General features: G+C 36.9%; 8 protein-coding genes across 8 annotated transcripts; 4 read left to right on the top strand and 4 right to left on the bottom strand.

Annotated features, from left to right (window-relative positions):
- Positions 1-1,932: 1,932 nt before the first annotated feature.
- On the bottom strand, positions 1,933-2,823 carry LOC113824712 (crustacyanin-A2 subunit). Its single transcript, XM_027377476.2, has 3 exons — positions 2,638-2,823; positions 2,318-2,534; positions 1,933-2,207 (listed from the first exon to the last, which is right to left on the bottom strand). Exons 1-3 carry the CDS (start codon positions 2,806-2,808, stop codon positions 1,975-1,977), a joined length of 621 nt encoding a protein of 206 aa, XP_027233277.2. The 5' UTR covers positions 2,809-2,823; the 3' UTR covers positions 1,933-1,974.
- Positions 2,824-3,004: 181 nt separating this feature from the next.
- On the top strand, positions 3,005-4,349 carry LOC113824714 (crustacyanin-A1 subunit). Its single transcript, XM_027377478.2, has 4 exons — positions 3,005-3,173; positions 3,616-3,700; positions 3,800-3,922; positions 4,032-4,349. The coding sequence occupies exons 1-4, from the start codon at positions 3,036-3,038 to the stop codon at positions 4,280-4,282; spliced, it is 597 nt and encodes a 198-aa protein (XP_027233279.2). The 5' UTR covers positions 3,005-3,035; the 3' UTR covers positions 4,283-4,349.
- A 1,759-nt stretch (positions 4,350-6,108) lies between these two features.
- On the bottom strand, positions 6,109-6,977 carry LOC113824716 (crustacyanin-A2 subunit). The gene is made up of 3 exons (XM_027377480.2): positions 6,808-6,977; positions 6,491-6,704; positions 6,109-6,383 (listed from the first exon to the last, which is right to left on the bottom strand). The coding sequence occupies exons 1-3, from the start codon at positions 6,928-6,930 to the stop codon at positions 6,151-6,153; spliced, it is 570 nt and encodes a 189-aa protein (XP_027233281.2). The 5' UTR covers positions 6,931-6,977; the 3' UTR covers positions 6,109-6,150.
- A 215-nt stretch (positions 6,978-7,192) lies between these two features.
- Positions 7,193-8,736, top strand: LOC113824718 (crustacyanin-A1 subunit). Its single transcript, XM_027377481.2, has 4 exons — positions 7,193-7,362; positions 7,998-8,082; positions 8,187-8,309; positions 8,419-8,736. Exons 1-4 carry the CDS (start codon positions 7,225-7,227, stop codon positions 8,667-8,669), a joined length of 597 nt encoding a protein of 198 aa, XP_027233282.2. The 5' UTR covers positions 7,193-7,224; the 3' UTR covers positions 8,670-8,736.
- Positions 8,737-10,959: 2,223 nt separating this feature from the next.
- LOC113824740 (crustacyanin-A2 subunit) lies at positions 10,960-11,861 on the bottom strand. Its single transcript, XM_027377497.2, has 3 exons — positions 11,658-11,861; positions 11,341-11,554; positions 10,960-11,233 (listed from the first exon to the last, which is right to left on the bottom strand). The coding sequence occupies exons 1-3, from the start codon at positions 11,859-11,861 to the stop codon at positions 11,001-11,003; spliced, it is 651 nt and encodes a 216-aa protein (XP_027233298.2). The 3' UTR covers positions 10,960-11,000.
- A 155-nt stretch (positions 11,862-12,016) lies between these two features.
- Positions 12,017-13,358, top strand: LOC113824727 (crustacyanin-A1 subunit-like). Its single transcript, XM_070141101.1, has 4 exons — positions 12,017-12,191; positions 12,620-12,704; positions 12,808-12,930; positions 13,040-13,358. The coding sequence occupies exons 1-4, from the start codon at positions 12,054-12,056 to the stop codon at positions 13,288-13,290; spliced, it is 597 nt and encodes a 198-aa protein (XP_069997202.1). The 5' UTR covers positions 12,017-12,053; the 3' UTR covers positions 13,291-13,358.
- A 2,222-nt stretch (positions 13,359-15,580) lies between these two features.
- Positions 15,581-16,478, bottom strand: LOC113824726 (crustacyanin-A2 subunit). The gene is made up of 3 exons (XM_027377490.2): positions 16,282-16,478; positions 15,962-16,178; positions 15,581-15,854 (listed from the first exon to the last, which is right to left on the bottom strand). Exons 1-3 carry the CDS (start codon positions 16,450-16,452, stop codon positions 15,622-15,624), a joined length of 621 nt encoding a protein of 206 aa, XP_027233291.2. The 5' UTR covers positions 16,453-16,478; the 3' UTR covers positions 15,581-15,621.
- A 140-nt stretch (positions 16,479-16,618) lies between these two features.
- Positions 16,619-18,032, top strand: LOC113824728 (crustacyanin-A1 subunit). The gene is made up of 4 exons (XM_027377492.2): positions 16,619-16,793; positions 17,292-17,376; positions 17,483-17,605; positions 17,717-18,032. The coding sequence occupies exons 1-4, from the start codon at positions 16,656-16,658 to the stop codon at positions 17,965-17,967; spliced, it is 597 nt and encodes a 198-aa protein (XP_027233293.2). The 5' UTR covers positions 16,619-16,655; the 3' UTR covers positions 17,968-18,032.
- The last annotated feature ends 1,065 nt before the right edge of the window (positions 18,033-19,097 follow it).

The raw sequence follows: 19,097 nt of genomic DNA on the forward strand, positions 1-19,097 counted from the left end.
AAATCATCACAGTACGCAATTAGAGCAGGCGTACCACAGGGGAGTGTCCTGGGGCCTCTCTTGTGAAACACATTCCTTAATGATTTATTGCATATGGTTCCTGTTGCGCAAGCTTTTGTGAACGATTTAACACTGCCAGTTACTTACAATACCCAGGATGAAGCAGTGACAACACACTTAACGTACTGCAAAAAATCTTAACCTGAGGTAATAGATGGCAGGTGAAGTTTGCGTCTAATAAGACTCATCTTATGGTGATTACCAGAACTCTCCCAACCATTAAACTCTTCTTCGATGTTTCCTAAGATAAAAACCTCACTTTCAAAACACACATTGAGAACATCGTCAGGAAAGCATCAAGAAAAATTGTATCCTTGAGACGGATTTCATGGCTTCTGGATGCAAAAGGAAGAGAAGTTCTATACAAAGCCCAGATCCGCTCTGTAATGGAGTATGATCCTCAGATCCTAAGAAGCATCTCGATCTCCTCGATAGAGTCCATGCCAGAGCCATCAGCATAATCAATGGTGAAGATCCTAGGATTCCAAGCGCTGAAGGAGCCACGCTGCAGGGGATGGCATTACCAGAAACAGTTTATTCCTAAATGCACTAGGATGTGGCCATTCTAAGTTGAGTTCCTAGACTTCCAGTACATAGTATTCAAAGTTTTAAAACTTGTAAATGGAATTTTACCATTTATGTTTTAGTTGCATATTAATTATAAACTGGTTACGTATATATTTACCTATGTATTTATTGTGTTTTATACTACTGGTTTTGCTTTTAAAGAATTTACTTTAAAAGTGTAAATTTTAGTCAATAAATTATGAGACGAAGCAGTCAAAAGCTGTTTCATATACCGGCACTGAGAGAGAGAGAGAGAGAGAGAGAGAGAGAGAGAGAGAGAGAGAGAAAGAGAGAGAGAGAGAGAGAGAGAGAGAGAGAGAGAGAGAGAGAGAGAGAGAGAGAGAGAGAGAGAGAGAGAGAGAGAGAGAGAAAGAGAGAGAGAGAGAGAGAGAGAGAGAGAGAGAGAGAGGGGGGGGGAGATAGATAGAATAATAGTTAGATAGAGAATGAAAGGAGAAGAGAAAAGGGGATAAAGAGAACTAAAAAGAGAGAGAGAGGGAAACAGAAAGAATAATGTTTCAGTAATCTCGAAAAGGCTAACCACTTTCGTAAGGAAACATCTACACATGCATCTGGAGGAAGAATTAATATACCATTTATGGTTTTCATTTCCCTTGTGTATCCGTGTCATCTGTCTACGTATTTGTCTTTCGATCTACCTTTTTGCCTGCTCATCATTTTATATATGTACTTATGTATATGAAAATGAATAATTAGGTAAACGTAGCGAAACATAAAAACGAAAAGCAGTATGAAAATGTATATATGTATATAGTATTCATAATAAAAAGCTATAATATAATCCTTTACTAATATTATTATTTTTTTATCTCTCTCAGCACACCCACACACACACACCCACACCCCCCCCCCCACACACACACAAACACACACACACACACACACACACACACACACACACACACACACACACATATATATATATAACTGAGGACACATCAGTAAACCATCAACCATTCTCTTAATTGAGATAAACGTCTAACCAAAATATTTCCAGCACTATGGCTATTCTAGAAGGCCAGCTAAAAAATCTTTTCATATACACGCGCGCATATTCATATATTCATACATGCATTTACCTGTATAGATTCAACGCACATTCTATTCGTCAATTTTCACATGCTCACATCTTAAGTAGATGTCATTCGGAAACAGTGGTTAAGAAATGGACATCTTAGGTCTTGATAGTTCATTGCATGATTTAACCAGAAGGTAGGTGTTTCTTAATGTTTATACATGATGTGGAAAAGTTTGTTTCCTTTTGGGGGAAATGGATACTCGAAGTCGCAGCTTTACATTATTATTGTGCAAATCTTTGGTCTATGTCTATGCCCTGTAAACACATTCGGCTGTATGAGGAACTACACTGAAAGACGAGAAGTCGACGCCGTTCCTGCGGAAGACGGAGGCGCACCTGTCAATCGCTGGACCGGAATTCTGAGGAGTTCGGGAGAAGACGAAGCCGAACTCGGACTTGTACTTGTCTGTGCCAATACAGGAATACACACAGGAGTAGCTGTCGTAGTCAGTCTCGATCACTTCATAGGGAGCGGCGAAAGCTGTTGGGGGAAAAGGGAAAATATATAGTTTGTCAGTATCTACTGAAAAATTAAACAATATTGAAGAAGGTAACATTTAAATGTACACAAGAAAGAATGTTAACACGTACCAGAAGGGAAATCAATGAGCATGTGGGCAGCAGGAAAGTCCTTTGTGGGGTAGATCTTGCCCTGTAGTCTGAGATACTCGTTGTTGGGGCTGAATCCAGCTGTGGTCACCTTGAAGCTGTAGTCAGAGTCAGAGTAGTCGTAGTTGGAGTGGATGCAGCGAGTGAATGGCTGATAGGGGTTGTCGATTATCTGGATCTGATACCAACGTCCAGCATACTGTTGGGGAACATATGTTATTGAGATAATTTGCACAATTATGTTGTGATCGACTTGCAAATGAAGATACCATTAATAAGCAATACATTGCAAAACAACTCACTCTGCGAAGGTCAAAGTTATCTTGATTTGCCACTTTGGCACAACTTCCAGGAGCTACGAAGTCTGGAATGCCGTCGGCTGCGACAAGAGCCACGAGGGCAGCAGCTACGAGTGCCTTCAACATGGTGGCTTGTGTGACTCGTGGTGGTGAGTCTTGATCCTTATATCCCATGTCACAGGTAGAGCAGAGAAAGAGGCGGAGCATCGAGTTACGAGAATCATCGTTCGGATTTTTTTTTTTTTTTCAAATAGCTATATTTATTAAAACATTCGAGCTGACAACTAATCTTAATTCCTCTATCTCCATAATATTTTGGACCGTGACTTTCCTCTACGGGATACACCTTGTATATAAAGACGCTTGAGAAGCTCTCACGTCACTCAGACTGCAGGATCATCATGAGGACTTCGCTGTTGTGCCTCGCTCTCGTTGCAGTGGTCGCTGCCGACAGGATCCCTGGCTTTGTCGTGCCGGGAAAATGTCCTGCGGTCGACGAGAGAATGCTCTACTCTCAACAGAAGCCGAACTTTCAAAGGGCAAGTTGATTTATATGTAAAAATTATGTAAGGTAATTTGAGCTTATACTTTCACACACACATATGGTATATTTATAGATATTTGCGTATGTATAATATATGTGTATGTGTTAGTCTGTGCGTGTGTATAGGCTTACAGATAATCATATATACAAATGTTTGTATATATAATATATATAGATATAATATACATGCATATATACGTGCATATATATATATATATATATATATATATATATATATATATATATATATATATATGTAAATATACACATGCATATATATATATATATATATATATATATATACATACATATATATACATATATATATATATATATATATATATACATATATATACATATAAATTGATAGTCATTGAGGTAGGTCTTTCATATTCAATTTGACACAATTCCTATGGTCCAAATTTCTTCAATTACAGTATGCTGGCACATGGTACGAAATTGCACTCACAAACAACCCCTATCAACTGATTAAGCAGTGTGTCCGCAACGAATATACTTATGGTAAGTTTCTATTTGATTCTAGTTTTCATTTTTAAGAAATTTATTATTGGCTTTAGACCTATTAGAAAAATGTATGCATAATTAAAAATTTATCCACAGATGGAACCAAGTTCAACGTCAGGACCACTGGTACTGATGCCAGTGGAAACGCAATCACACGTAATGGTCAGGTTCTGCCAAATCCTTTCGGAGAGCCTCACCTTTCCGTGGACTACGAAGCATGTAAGTATGCATAAGGAAATTTTGTAAATAAAGATGAAATGAATATATATAAGTTATCGAAACAAGGAAATATATGATATGATTAACTGTACAATTTCCCTGTTTCCAGCCTGGATGGCTCCCTACGTGATTCTGGACACTGACTACGAGAACTTCTCGTGCGTCTATAGCTGCGCCGGCCACAACTTCGGCTACTACGCCGACTTCGCCTTCATCTTCTCCCGCTCGCCAACTCTCGCTGACAGATATTACAGGCGTTGTGAAGCCGCCTTCATGAACATCGGTGTTGATCCCTCTCGCTTCAGCAAGACAGCTCAGGGTGCTTCCTGCTCCTACAACACCAACTATAGGTCTTGGTAGAAACATCAGTAAGGTACATACACTGCACGTGGATACCTGTTATATAATAAAGATTGTGCTACTCGTATTTTCTCTACTCAATCAAATTCCCCAATAGTGATGAATCTGTGAACTTCATTTCAACCTGAGGAAAAAAAGGAAGGTGCAATAGATAAGATAGGTAACACAGATACTCCCCAGTTGCCGTTCAGTAGGAAAAACATCCGAAATGCCGACTAGATACTTGCTCTAGCTTATCTTGATCGGTGGGGGGGGGGGGTAATTTTCACCACGAAGCTACAAATAAGCCATTTGAGCGTAAATCGCCTTACCTGGAATAACATCATGATAGCAGCAGCCTTGGCTGCTCACCACCTCTAGTCGCATGACCCTCAGCAGCATGTACATATATATATATATATATATATATATATATATATATATATATATATATATGTGTGTGTGTGTGTGTGTGTGTGTGTGTGTGTGTGTGTGTGTGTGTGTGAATGTATGTATGTATACAAATACATACGTATATAACCATGTCTACGCACACACACGCATACATACGAGTATAGCAGTGATCATAAACTTTCTATGCAATGATTTAATGTCTCGCGGCTCTAAAACTGCACAAAGTACTCGGCAAAGATTATTTCATGAAATGCAATAACCTGTCTATCTGCCCAGCCGTGTATATTATGCTCCACAAAGATAAAATAAAAGCTAATCTTTACTCTTGTATTCCTTTTACTACCAGGTGTTTTCCCCATTCCTCTCAGATTTTTTTTTTGGTAATTGTCAATACATATATATATATATATATATATATATATATATATATATATATATATATATATATATATATATATATATATATATATATATATATATATATATATATATATATATATATAAACTATGGAACTTGGAATTTATTTGATAATTCATAAATGGTTTGATTTATTAACGTTCTGATAAAACAGTTATTTTCAATTATGCTACCCAGCTTTCTGTATCTCTGTATTTGTTTAATGTATTTTTTTATGGGATATGCATTTAAACACATACATACCTACATACACACATACACACATATATACGTATATATATATATATATATATATATATATATATATATATATATATATATATATATATATATATATATATATATATATATATATATATATATATATATATATATATATATATATATATATATGTATATACATATATATATGTATGTATGTACTTATATCCATACATATATATTTATAAATATATAATATGTATGCATGTATATGTATTCACACATCAAGCGCATGTGTTTCTTCGAGCTAAAGACCACAAAACTCTTAATCAGTTCGACATTAAGTATTTGTTCCATTACCACTAGCTGTTTCAAAAATAGTTCCAGTACTGTGGCTGTTAATAAGTCAATTGAGAAACTGAAATTCGGATGTATAGAGCAGGTGAGTACGGTGAAAGAGCAATTTTATGAAGTCATGGGCATGTAGTTCACTGCGTCCATTTAAAGCAGGACTCACGAATGTGTGTCTGTATGTATGCTAATGGGTGTATGTGTGTGCGCGTCCTGCGTTATAAGTGGACACATACACGTGTATATCTATACATGCTTTTACACTTATAGATTGAACATGCATTCTCTATGTCAATTTTCATATTCTCAAAACCTAGGTAGATATCATTCGGAAACTGAAATGAATAGAAAATCTAAGATCCTGATAGTTCATTGCCTGGTGTAACCAGAGAGTAGGCGCTTTTCAGTTGCTCTAAATGCTATTGAAAATTTTGTTTCCTTTTTGGGGAAAATGATGATCTAATTGACAGCTTTACTTTATTATTATGAGATCTGAAGTACAGGTCTATGCCCTGTAAACACAGTCGGATGTGTGAGGAACTGCACTGAAAGACGAGAAGTCGACGCCGTTCCTGCGGAACACGGAGGCACACCTGCTAATCGCCGAAGCTGAATTCTGAGGAGTTCGGGAGAAGACGAAGCCGAACTCGGACTTGTAGTTGTCTGTACCAATGCAGGAATACACGCAGGAGTAGCTGTCGTAGTCAGTCTCGATCACTTCATAGGGAGCGGCGAAAGCTGTTGGAGAGAAGGGGGAAATGTGTAGTTGGTCAGTATGTCTATTTTCTACAGTATTTAAAAAGGTACAGTTTTGATATAGACAGGAAAGAGTGGTTTTCACGTACCAGAAGGGAAATCAACGAGCATGTGAGCAGGTGGGAAGTCCTTTGTAGGGTAGATCTTGCCCTGCAGTCTGATGTACTCGTTGTTGGGGCTGAATCCAGCTGTGGTTACCCTAAAGCCGTTGACAGAGTCATAGTCATAGTCCGAGTGGATGCAGCGAGTGTATGGCTGGTAAGGGATGTCGATGATCTGGACCTGATACCAGCGACCAGCATACTGTTGGGGAGCAGATGTTACTAAGACACTCGACACAGTAGTGTTGTGATCAATTTGAAAGTGAACATACCATTAATAAGCAATACATAATAAGGCAACTTACTCTGTGAAGGTCGAAGTTATCTTGATTTGCCACTTTAGCACAACTTCCAGGAGCTACGAAGTCTGGAATGCTGTCGGCTGCGACAAGAGCCACGAGGGCAGCAGTTAGGAGTGCCTTCAACATGATGTCTTGTCGTGTGTGACTCCTGGTGGTGAGTCCTGCTCCTTATATCCCATGTCGCAGATAGAGCAGCGAAAGAGGCGGAGCTTCGAATTTCACGAATGTCTTTTTTTTTTTTTTTTTTTTTTTTAATCTTTCATATACCGCGATATTCATTAATATTTAAGAGATTATGACTAATCGTATTTCCTATATCTACGGTATAAATATTTTGGACCGTGACTTTCCTCTACGGGATACACCTTGTATATAAAGACGCTTGAGAAGCTCTCACGCCACTCAGACTGCAGGATCATCATGAGGACTTCGCTGCTGTGCCTCGCTCTCGTTGCAGTGGTCGCTGCCGACAGGATCCCTGGCTTTGTCGTGCCGGGAAAATGTCCTGCGGTCGACGAGAGAATGCTCTACTCTCAGCAGAAGCCGAACTTTCAAAGGGCAAGTTGATTTATACGTAAAAATTACGTAAGGTATCTTGTGCTTGTACAAATATTCGCACACACATTTAGTATATATATAGATAGATATGTGAGTATGTATAATATATGTGTATGCCAGTGTGTGCGCATGAGTGCGCTTATATATAATCCCGCTTATGTATATATATATATATATATATATATATATATATATATATATATATATATACATATATATATATAAGTGGGATTATATATAGGTGTACACATGCACACATGCATACATATGTACATTTATATGTATGTATCTATATACATACATACATTTATATATACATTTATATATACACATGTAAATATATATATATATATATATATATATATATATATATATATATATATATATATATATATGAATACATATACAAATGAATATACATGAATACATAAAAATATATGTTTATATATATATATATATATATATATATATATATATATATATATATATATATATATATATTTACACGTTTCTATGGATAATATGTAATGTCTGCATATACATATGCATACATATATATTGATAGGTGTTGAAGTAAATGTATTTTCATAATCAATTTAGCACAATTCTTATGGTCTAATTATCTTAAATTACAGTATGCGGGCACATGGTACGAAATTGCACTCACAAACAACCCATACCAACTGATTAAGCAGTGTGTCCGCAACGAATATACTTATGGTAAGTTTCTGTTTGATTCTACTTTTCAATTTTGTTTAAGAATTTTCTTATTGGTTATAGACCTCTTAGAAAATTTTATACATAAATAATTTTTTTATCCACAGATGGAACCAAGTTCAACGTCAGGACTACTGGTACTGATGCCCACGGAAACGCAATCACACGTAATGGTCAGGTTCTGCCAAATCCTTTCGGAGAGCCTCACCTTTCCGTGGACTACGAAGCATGTAAGTATGCACAAGGAAATTTTGTAAATAAAGGTTAAATAAATATGTTTAAGTTATCGAAACAAGGAAATATATGATATGATTAACTGTACTATTTCCCTGTTTCCAGCCTGGATGGCTCCCTACGTGATTCTGGACACTGACTACGAGAACTTCTCGTGCATCTATAGCTGCGCCGGCCACAACTTCGGCTACTACGCCGACTTCGCCTTCATCTTCTCCCGCTCGCCAACTCTCGCTGACAGATATTACAGGCGTTGTGAAGCCGCCTTCATGAACATCGGTGTTGATCCCTCTCGCTTCAGCAAGACAGCTCAGGGTGCTTCCTGCTCCTACAACACCAACTATAGGTCTTGGTAGAAACATCAGTAAGGTACATACACTGCACGTGGATACCTGTCATATAATAAAGATTGTGCTACTCGTATTTTCTCTACTCAATCAAATTCCCCCAATAGTGAAGGACAATTTCAGCTCTAATCGAATCTGAACATGTGAAAATCCTTTCAGCCTCAGGGGAAAAAGGAAGGTGCAATAGATAAAATAGGTAAAACAGGTAACTCCCCAGTTGCCTTTCAATAGGAAAAACATCCGAAATGCCGACTAGATACTTGCTCTAGCTTATCTTGATCGGGGGGGGGGGGGGGATAATCACCACGAAGCTACAAATAAGCCATTTGAGCGTAAATCGACTTACCTTGAATAATATCATGATAGCAGAAGCCTTGGCTGCTCACCACCTCAAGTCGCATGACCGTCAGCAGCATCTACATATATATGTAGATATCTATATATGTACAAATACGTATATAAACATGTCTACACACACGCGCGTATACATATGAGTATAGCAGTTATCATAAGCTCTGTATGCAATGATTTAATGTTTCGCGGCTTTAAAATTGCAAAAAGTACTCGACAGAGATTATTTCATGAAATACAATAACCTGTCTATCTGCCCAGCCGTGTATACTATGTTGCTGCCACAAACAAAAATAGAATAAAAGCTGATCCTTTCTCTTGTATTCCTTTTACTATCAGGTGGTTTCTCTTTTCTTGTTTTGAATAGTTTTGTAACTGTCAATTTATATATAAACTATGGAACTTAGATTTTTTTTTTTTTGATAATTCATATATGGTTTAATTTATAGACGTTCTCTTAAAGCAACTATTTTCAATTATGCTTTTCAGCTTTCTATGTCACTGTATTAGTTACATGTATGTTTTTAATTGGGGTATATACATACATAAATATGTATATACACATATACACGTATATATACATTTATATATACATAAATATATATGTATATATATATGATATATGTATATATATATATATATATATATATATATATATATATATATATTTGTGTGTGTATGTATATTGTATTTTCTCTGTGTTTCTTTAGACCACATTACTATGTCACTGTATTAGTTAAATGTATGTTTTTAATTGGGTATATACATACACAGATATGTATATATATACACACACATACACGTATATATACATTTATATATACATACATATGTGTGTATATATATATATATATATATATATATATATATATATATATATATATATATATATGTGTGTGTGTGTGTGTGTGTGTGTGTGTGTGTGTATGCTTCTGTTTTTTTGAACTATAGACTACATAAAAAAAACTTCTGATATTGAAACGCATTTGAAGCATCCGAAATATTGATAGTGTCCACTAAACACAATTGTATGTGTCTGTATGACAGCATCTCTATATGCACTGCACACGCGCACGTGCTCTCTCACAAAGACACACACACACATACACATACACACATATAACTCTTGCAATAATAGAAACGGAAGACAATCGTTACAGGACTCTTAATGATTTCGATATAATGTATTCATTTCGGCACTACTAGCTGTTTCATATCATATGCACACTATAAAAATGAAAGGGAAAAAGAGAGGGAGAGAAAGTGGAAGAGAAAAGGAGAAAGAAAAAATAAAAAGAGAGAAATATTGTTTCATAAATCTCTGTCTAATCACTTTCGTTGAGTAATGTTGACATGCATCGAGAGAGGGAATTATATGAAATTATATATACAATAATAATACTGATAAAGCTAAACTATAGCCTGTAAAAAGTAGGTCCACAAGAAAGCTGAAGCTATACCTGTCAACCATCTACATTTCCTTTAATTGACAGATATATATTTAACGAAAATCGTTTCAGTACTGTGGCTATTAATGAGTCAACTGAAAAACAGAAATTCGGGTGTATAGAGCAGGTGAGTACGGTGAAAGAGCAATTTTATGAAGTTATGGGCCTGCAGTTCGCTGCGTCCATTTAAAGCAGGACTCACGAATGTGTGTCTGTATGTATGCGAATGGGTACATGTGCGTGCGCGTCCTGCGTTATAAGTGGACACATACACGTGTATATCTATACATGCTTTTACACTTGTGGATTGAACATGCATTCTCTTTGTCAATTTTCATATTCTCAAAACCTAGGTAGATATCATTCGGAAACTGAAATGAATAGAAAATCTAAGATCCTGATAGTTCATTGCCTGGTGTAACCAGAGAGTAGGCGCTTTTCAGTTGCTCTAAATGGTATTGAAAATTTTGTTTCCTTTTTGGGGAAATTGATGCTCTAAGTGACAGCTTTACTTTATTATTATGAGATCTGAAGTACAGGTCTATGCCCTGTAAACACAGTCGGATGTGTGAGGAACTGCACTGAAAGACGAGAAGTCGACGCCGTTCCTGCGGAACACGGAGGCGCACCTGCTAATCGCCGAAGCGGAATTCTGAGGAGTTCGGGAGAAGACGAAGCCGAACTCGGACTTGTAGTTGTCTGTGCCAATGCAGGAATACACGCAGGAGTAGCTGTCGTAGTCAGTCTCGATCACTTCATAGGGAGCGGCGAAAGCTGTTGGAGAGAAGGAGGAAATGTGCAGTTGGTCAGTATGTCTATTTTCTACAGTATTTAAAAAGGAACAGATTTGATATAGACAGGAAAGAGTGGTTTTCACGTACCAGAAGGGAAATCAACGAGCATGTGAGCAGGTGGGAAGTCCTTTGTGGGGTAGATCTTGCCCTGCAGTCTGATGTACTCGTTGTTGGGGCTGAATCCAGCTGTGGTTACCCTAAAGCCGTTGACAGAGTCATAGTCATAGTCGGAGTGGATGCAGCGAGTGTATGGCTGGTAAGGGATGTCGATGATCTGGACCTGATACCAGCGACCAGCATACTGTTGGGGAGCAGATTTTACTAAGACACTTGACACAGTAGTGTTGTGATCAATTTGCAAGTGAACATACCATTAATAAGCAATACATAATAAGGCAACTCACTCTGTGAAGGTCGAAGTTGTTTTGATTTGCCACTTTGGCACAACTTCCAGGAGCTACGAAGTCTGGAATGCTGTCGGCTGCGACAAGAGCCACGAGGGCAGCAGCTACGAGTGCCTTCAACATGGTGGCTTGTGTGACTCCCGGTGGTGAGTCTTGATCTATATATCCCATGTCGCAGGTAGAGCAGCGAAAGAGGCGGAGCATCGAGTTACGAAAATCATCGTTCGGATTTTTTTTTTTTTCAAATAGCTACATTTATTAAAACATTCGAACTGACAACTAATCTTAATTCCTCTATCTCCATAATATTTTGGACCGTGACTTTCCTCTACGGGATACACCTTGTATATAAAGGCGCTTGAGAAGCTCTCACGCCACTCAGACTGCAGGATCATCATGAGGACTTCGCTGCTGTGCCTCGCTCTCGTTGCAGTGGTCGCTGCCGACAGGATCCCTGGCTTTGTCGTGCCGGGAAAATGTCCTGCGGTCGACGAGAGAATGCTCTACTCTCAACAGAAGCCGAACTTTCAAAGGGCAAGTTGATTTATATGTAAAAATAATACATTCACACATAGTATAGATATGTATGTGTGAGTGTATGTATAATATATGTGTAAGTGTGTGCGCCTATATATAATCCCGTTTACATATATACCTATATATAAGTAGGATTCTATACAGGCGCACACATGCACACATACATACATGTATATACATATATATGTATATGTATGTATAACTACATATATATGTATATACACATATATACACAAATGAATATATATGTATATATAAAAATATGTTTATATATATCATATTAACACATTTGTATGGACATGTACATATTTGTATATATACACATGCATACACACACACATATATATATTGATAGGTATTAAAGTAAATGTATTTTCATATTCATTTTGCCACAATTCTTATGGTCTAAATTTCGTAAATTACAGTATGCAGGCACATGGTACGAAATTGCACTCACAAACAACCCATACCAACTGATTAAGCAGTGTGTCCGCAACGAATATACTTATGGTAAGTTTCTATTTGATTCTACTTTTCATTTTTGATTAAGAAATTTCTTATTGGTTATAGACCTATTAGAAAAATTTATGCATAACTAAAAATTTATCCACAGATGGAACCAAGTTCAATGTCAGGACCACTGGTACTGATGCCAATGGAAACGCAATCACACGTAGTGGTCAGGTTCTGCCAAATCCTTTCGGAGAGCCTCACCTTTCCGTGGACTACGAAGCATGTAAGTATGGATAAGGAAATTTTGTAAATAAAGATGAAATAAATATATATAAGTTATCGAAACAAGGAAATATATGATATGATTAACGGTACAATTCCCCTGTTTCCAGCCTGGATGGCTCCCTACGTGATTCTGGACACTGACTACGAGAACTTCTCTTGCATCTATAGCTGCGCCGGCCACAACTTCGGCTACTACGCCGACTTCGCCTTCATCTTCTCCCGCTCGCCAACTCTCGCTGACAGATATTACAGGCGTTGTGAAGCTGCCTTCATGAACATCGGTGTTGATCCCTCTCGCTTCAGCAAGACAGCTCAGGGTGCTTCCTGCTCCTACAACACCAACTACAGGTCTTGGTAGAAACATCAGTAAGGTACATACACTGTACGCTTATGCCTGTTATAAAAATAAAGATTGTGCTACTCGTATTTTCTCTACTCAATGAAAGTCCCCAATAATGATGAAGGGCAATGTCAGCCCTAATCGAATCTGAATTTGTGAAAATCCTTTCAGCCTCAGGGGAAAAAGGAAGGTGCAATAGATAAGATAGGTAACACAGGTAACTCCCCAGTTGCCGTTCAGTAGGAAAAACATCCGAAATGGCGACTGCTTACTTGTCTAGCTTATCTTGACCGGGGGCTGGGGATCATCTTCACCACGAAGCTACAAATAAGCCATTTGAGCATGAATCGACTTACCTGGAATAGCGTCATGATAGCAGAAGCCTTGGCTGCTCACCACCTCACGTCCCATGACCCTCAGCAGCATCTACATATATATGTATATATCTTAAGTATATAAGTATATGTACAAATACGTATATAAACATGTCTACACACACGCGCGTATACATATGAGTATAGCAGTTATCATAAGCTTTGTATGCAATGATTTAATGTCTCGCGGCTCGAAAACTGCACAAAGTACTCGGCAAAGATTATTTAATGAAATGCAATAACCTGTCTATCTGCCCAGCCGTGTATACTATGTTGCTGCTGCCACAAACAAAAATAGAATAAAAGCTGATCCTTTCTCTTGTATTCCTTTTACTATCAGGTGGTTTCTCTTTTCTTGTTATGAATAGTTTTGTGACTGTCAATTTATATATAAACTATGGAACTTAGATTTTTTTTGATAATTCATATATGGTTTAATTTATAGACGTTCTCTTAAAGCAACTATTTTCAATTATGCTTTTCAGCTTTCTATGTCACTGTATTAGTTACATGTATGTTTTTAATTGGGGTATATACATACATAGATATGTATATACACACATACACGTATATATACATTTATATATACATAAATATATATGTATATAATATATATATATATATATATATATATATATATATATATATATATATATATATATATATATATATATATTTATGTGTGTATGTATATTGTATTGCCCCTGTGTTTCTTTAGACCACATTACTATGTCACTGTATTAGTTAAATGTATGTTTTTAATTGGGTATATACATACATAGATATGTATATATATACACATACACATACACGTATATATACATTTATATATACATACATATGTATATATATATATATATATATATATATATATATATATATATATATATATATATATATTTATGTGTGTATGCTTCTGTTTTTTTTTAACTATAGACTACATTAAAAAAAAAACTTCTGATATTGAAACGCATTTGAAGCATCCGAAATATTGATAGTGTCCACTAAACACAATTGTATGTGTCTGTATGACAGCATCTCTATATGCACTGCACACGCGCACGTGCTCTCTCACAAAGACACACACACACATACACATACACACATATAACTCTTGCAATAATAGAAACGGAAGACAATCGTTACAGGACTCTTAATGATTTCGATATAATGTATTCATTTCGGCACTACTAGTTGTTTCATATCATATGCACACTATAAAAATGAAAGGGAAAAAGAGAGGGAGAGAAAGTGGAAGAGAAAAGGAGAAAGAAAAAATAAAAAGAGAGAAATATTGTTTCATAAATCTCTGTCTAATCACATTCGTTGAGTAACGTTGACATGCATCGAGAGAGGGAATTATCTGAAATTATATATACGATAATAATACTGATAAAGCTAAACTATAGCCTGTAAAAAGTAGGTCCACAAGAAAGCTGAAGCTATACCTGTCAACCATCTACATTTCTTTTAATTGACAGATATATATTTAACGAAAATCGTTTCAGTACTGTGGCTATTAATGAGTCAACTGAAAAACAGAAATTCGGGTGTATAGAGCAGGTGAGTACGGTGAAAGAGCAATTTTATGAAGTTATGGGCCTGCAGTTCGCTGCGTCCATTTAAAGCAGGACTCACGAATGTGTGTCTGTATGTATGCGAATGGGTACATGTGCGTGCGCGTCCTGCGTTATAAGTGGACACATACACGTGTATATCTATAATGCTTTTACACTTATAGATTGAACATGTATTCTCTACGTCAATTTCATATTCTCGATACCTAGGTAGATGTCATTCGGAAACTGAAATGAAAAGAAAATCTAAAATCCTGATAGTTCATTGCCTGGTGTAACCAGAGAGTAGGTGCTTTTCAGTTGCTCTAAATGCTATTGAAAATTTTGTTTCCTTTTATGGGAAAATGATGCTCTAAGTGACAGCTTTACTTTATTATTATGAGATCTGAAGTACAGGTCTATGCCCTGTAAACACAGTCGGATGTGTGAGGAACTGCACTGAAAAGGGAGAAGTCGACGCCGTTCCTGCGGAACACGGAGGCGCACCTGCTAATCGCCGAAGCGGAATTCTGAGGAGTTCGGGAGAAGACGAAGCCGAACTCGGACTTGTAGTTGTCTGTGCCAATGCAGGAATACACGCAGGAGTAGCTGTCGTAGTCAGTCTCGATCACTTCATAGGGAGCGGCGAAAGCTGTTGGAGAGAAGGGGGAAATGTGCAGTTGGTCAGTATGTCTATTTTCTACAGTATTTAAAAAGGTACAGTTTTGATATAGACAGGAAAGAGTGTTTTACACGTACCAGAAGGGAAATCAACGAGCATGTGAGCAGGTGGGAAGTCCTTTGTGGGGTAGATCTTGCCCTGCAGTCTGATGTACTCGTTGTTGGGGCTGAATCCAGCTGTGGTTACCCTAAAGCCGTTGACAGAGTCAGAGTAGTCGTAGTCGGAGTGGATGCAGCGAGTGTATGGCTGGTAGGGGATGTCGATGATCTGGACCTGATACCAGCGACCAGCATACTGTTGGGGAGCAGATTTTACTAAGACACTTGACACAGTCGTGTTGTGATCAATTTGCAAGTGAACATACCATTGATAAGCAATACATAATAAGGCAACTCACTCTGTGAAGGTCGAAGTTGTTTTGATTTGCCACTTTGGCACAACTTCCAGGAGCTACGAAGTCTGGAATGCTGTCGGCTGCGACAAGAGCCACGAGGGCAGCAGCTACGAGTGCCTTCAACATGGTGGCTTGTGTGACTCCTGGTGGTGAGTCTTGATCTTTATATCCCATGTCACAGGTAAAGCAGTGAAAGAGGCGGAGCTTCAAATTACGAAAATCATCGTTTGGATTAAAATATTCCAACTTACAACTAATCTTAATTCCTCTATCACCGACTTGAAAAATATTTTGGACCGTGACTTTCCTCTACGGGATACACCTTGTATATAAAGGCGCTTGAGAAGCTCTCACGTCACTCAGACTGCAGGATCATCATGAGGACTTCGCTGCTGTGCCTCGCTCTCGTTGCAGTGGTCGCTGCCGACAGGATCCCTGGCTTTGTCGTGCCGGGAAAATGTCCTGCGGTCGACGAGAGAATGCTCTACTCTCAACAGAAGCCGAACTATCAAAGGGTAAGTCTATTTACGCAAAAACAATGCATCCACACACATATAGTATATATAGATATTTGTGTGTGAGTGTATGTATGATATATGTGTATGTTAGTGTGCACATGCGTGCGCCAATATATAATCCCGTTTATATATATATATATATATATATATATATATATATATATATATATATATATATATATATATATATATATATAAGTGGGTTTATCTACAGGCGCACACATGCACACATACATACATAACTACATATGTATGTATATACACATGTGTATGTATATGCACATATGTATTGATATATACGCAAATGAAAATATATGTATATATAAAAATATGGTTATATGTATCATAGTTACACAGTTGTATGGACATACATATATGTATATATACACATGCACATGCACACACAATCACATATATATTGATAGGTGTTAAAGTAAATGTATTTTCATATTCAATTTGCCACAATTCTTATGGTCCAAATTTCGTAAATTACAGTATGCAGGCACATGGTACGAAATTGCACTCACAAACAACCCATACCAACTGATTAAGCAGTGTGTCCGCAACGAATATACTTATGGTAAGTTTCTATTTGATTCTACTTTTCATTTTTGTTTAAGACTTCTTATTGGTTATAGACATCTTAGAAAAAAAAAAAAAATACACAAGTAAAAATTTATCCACAGATGGAACCAAGTTCAATGTCAGGACCACTGGTACTGATGCCCAAGGAAACGCAATCACACGTAATGGTCAGGTTCTGCCAAATCCTTTCGGAGAGCCTCACCTTTCCGTGGACTACGAAGCATGTAAGTATGCACAAGAAAATATTGTGTGTAAGTATATATGAAATGAATGTGCATGTTATCCAAACAAGGAAATCTATGATATGATTAACGGTACATTTTCCCTGTTTCCAGCCTGGATGGCTCCCTACGTGATTCTGGACACTGACTACGAGAACTTCTCGTGCATCTATAGCTGCGCCGGCCACAACTTCGGCTACTACGCCGACTTCGCCTTCATCTTCTCCCGCTCGCCAACTCTCGCTGACAGATACTACAGGCGTTGTGAAGCCGCCTTCATGAACATCGGTGTTGATCCCTCTCGCTTTAGCAAGACAGCTCAGGGTGCTTCCTGCTCCTACAACACCAACTACAGGTCTTGGTAGAAACACCAGTAACGTTGATACACTGTACGTTGATGCCTGCCGTGAAATAAAAATTTTGCCACTCGTATTCTCTCTTTACTCTCTTTACGATAGTGATGAAGGGCAATGTCAGCACTGATTGAATCTGAATTTGTGAAAATTACTTCGAAGTCTGCCTGAGGAAAAAGGAAAGGCGCAATAGATAATATAGATAGCTCAGATACTAGCCGAATGCCGACTGCTTACTTAGGCGCATCTTGATCGTGGGCTGGGAATAATCTTCATCGTGAAGCTGAAGTAAGCTATTTTTATCATGAATCGATGTGTGGAATTCATGACGAACAAATTGCAACAGGAACAACGAAGGAAAGAACAAGAAAACACAAAAATATGCGAAGGGCTTTTTCCTATTGCAATAGCGAAAAGGCCTTCGGCATATTCGTGATATTTACTCTTATTTCTTTTACTATCAGACGGTTTCATCATTCCTGTTTTGAATTATTTTGTAATTGTCATTTTTTATATATAATCTATGGATCTTGAATTTTATTTAATAATTCATATATGGTTTAATTTATAAACATTATGATAAAACAATTATTTTCAATTATGCCTTCCAGCTTTCCATATCACTGATTTTCTTAAATGTATGTTTTTTGTTTTTTTTTAATTGGGATATATATAAATATATATACATACTGTATATATAGACCCATGTATATACATATCTATCTATCTATCTATCTATCTATACCTATATCTATATATCTATATATCTATATATATACATACATACATACATACATACATACATATATATATATATATATATATATATATATATATATATATATATATATATATATATATACATATATTCACGTGTGTGTATATGTATCCACACATCATGCTTATGCGTTTCTTTCAGCTATAGACCATAGAACTCTTAATGAGTTCGACATTATGTAGTTCCGATACCGTTAGACGTTTCACTTTATATATACACAGATAAAATGAAAGAGAAAAAGAAAGGGAGAGAAAGTGAAAGAGAAAAGGAGGAAGAGAAAATTTAACAGAGATAAAGAATATGAATTCAGATTTTTTCTTTTTGTCTAATCTCTCTTTGAGAAACACTGAGACATACATCGAAA

Source organism: Penaeus vannamei, chromosome 27 (genome assembly GCF_042767895.1).
Source record: "Penaeus vannamei isolate JL-2024 chromosome 27, ASM4276789v1, whole genome shotgun sequence".
Classification (NCBI taxonomy): domain Eukaryota; kingdom Metazoa; phylum Arthropoda; class Malacostraca; order Decapoda; family Penaeidae; genus Penaeus; species Penaeus vannamei.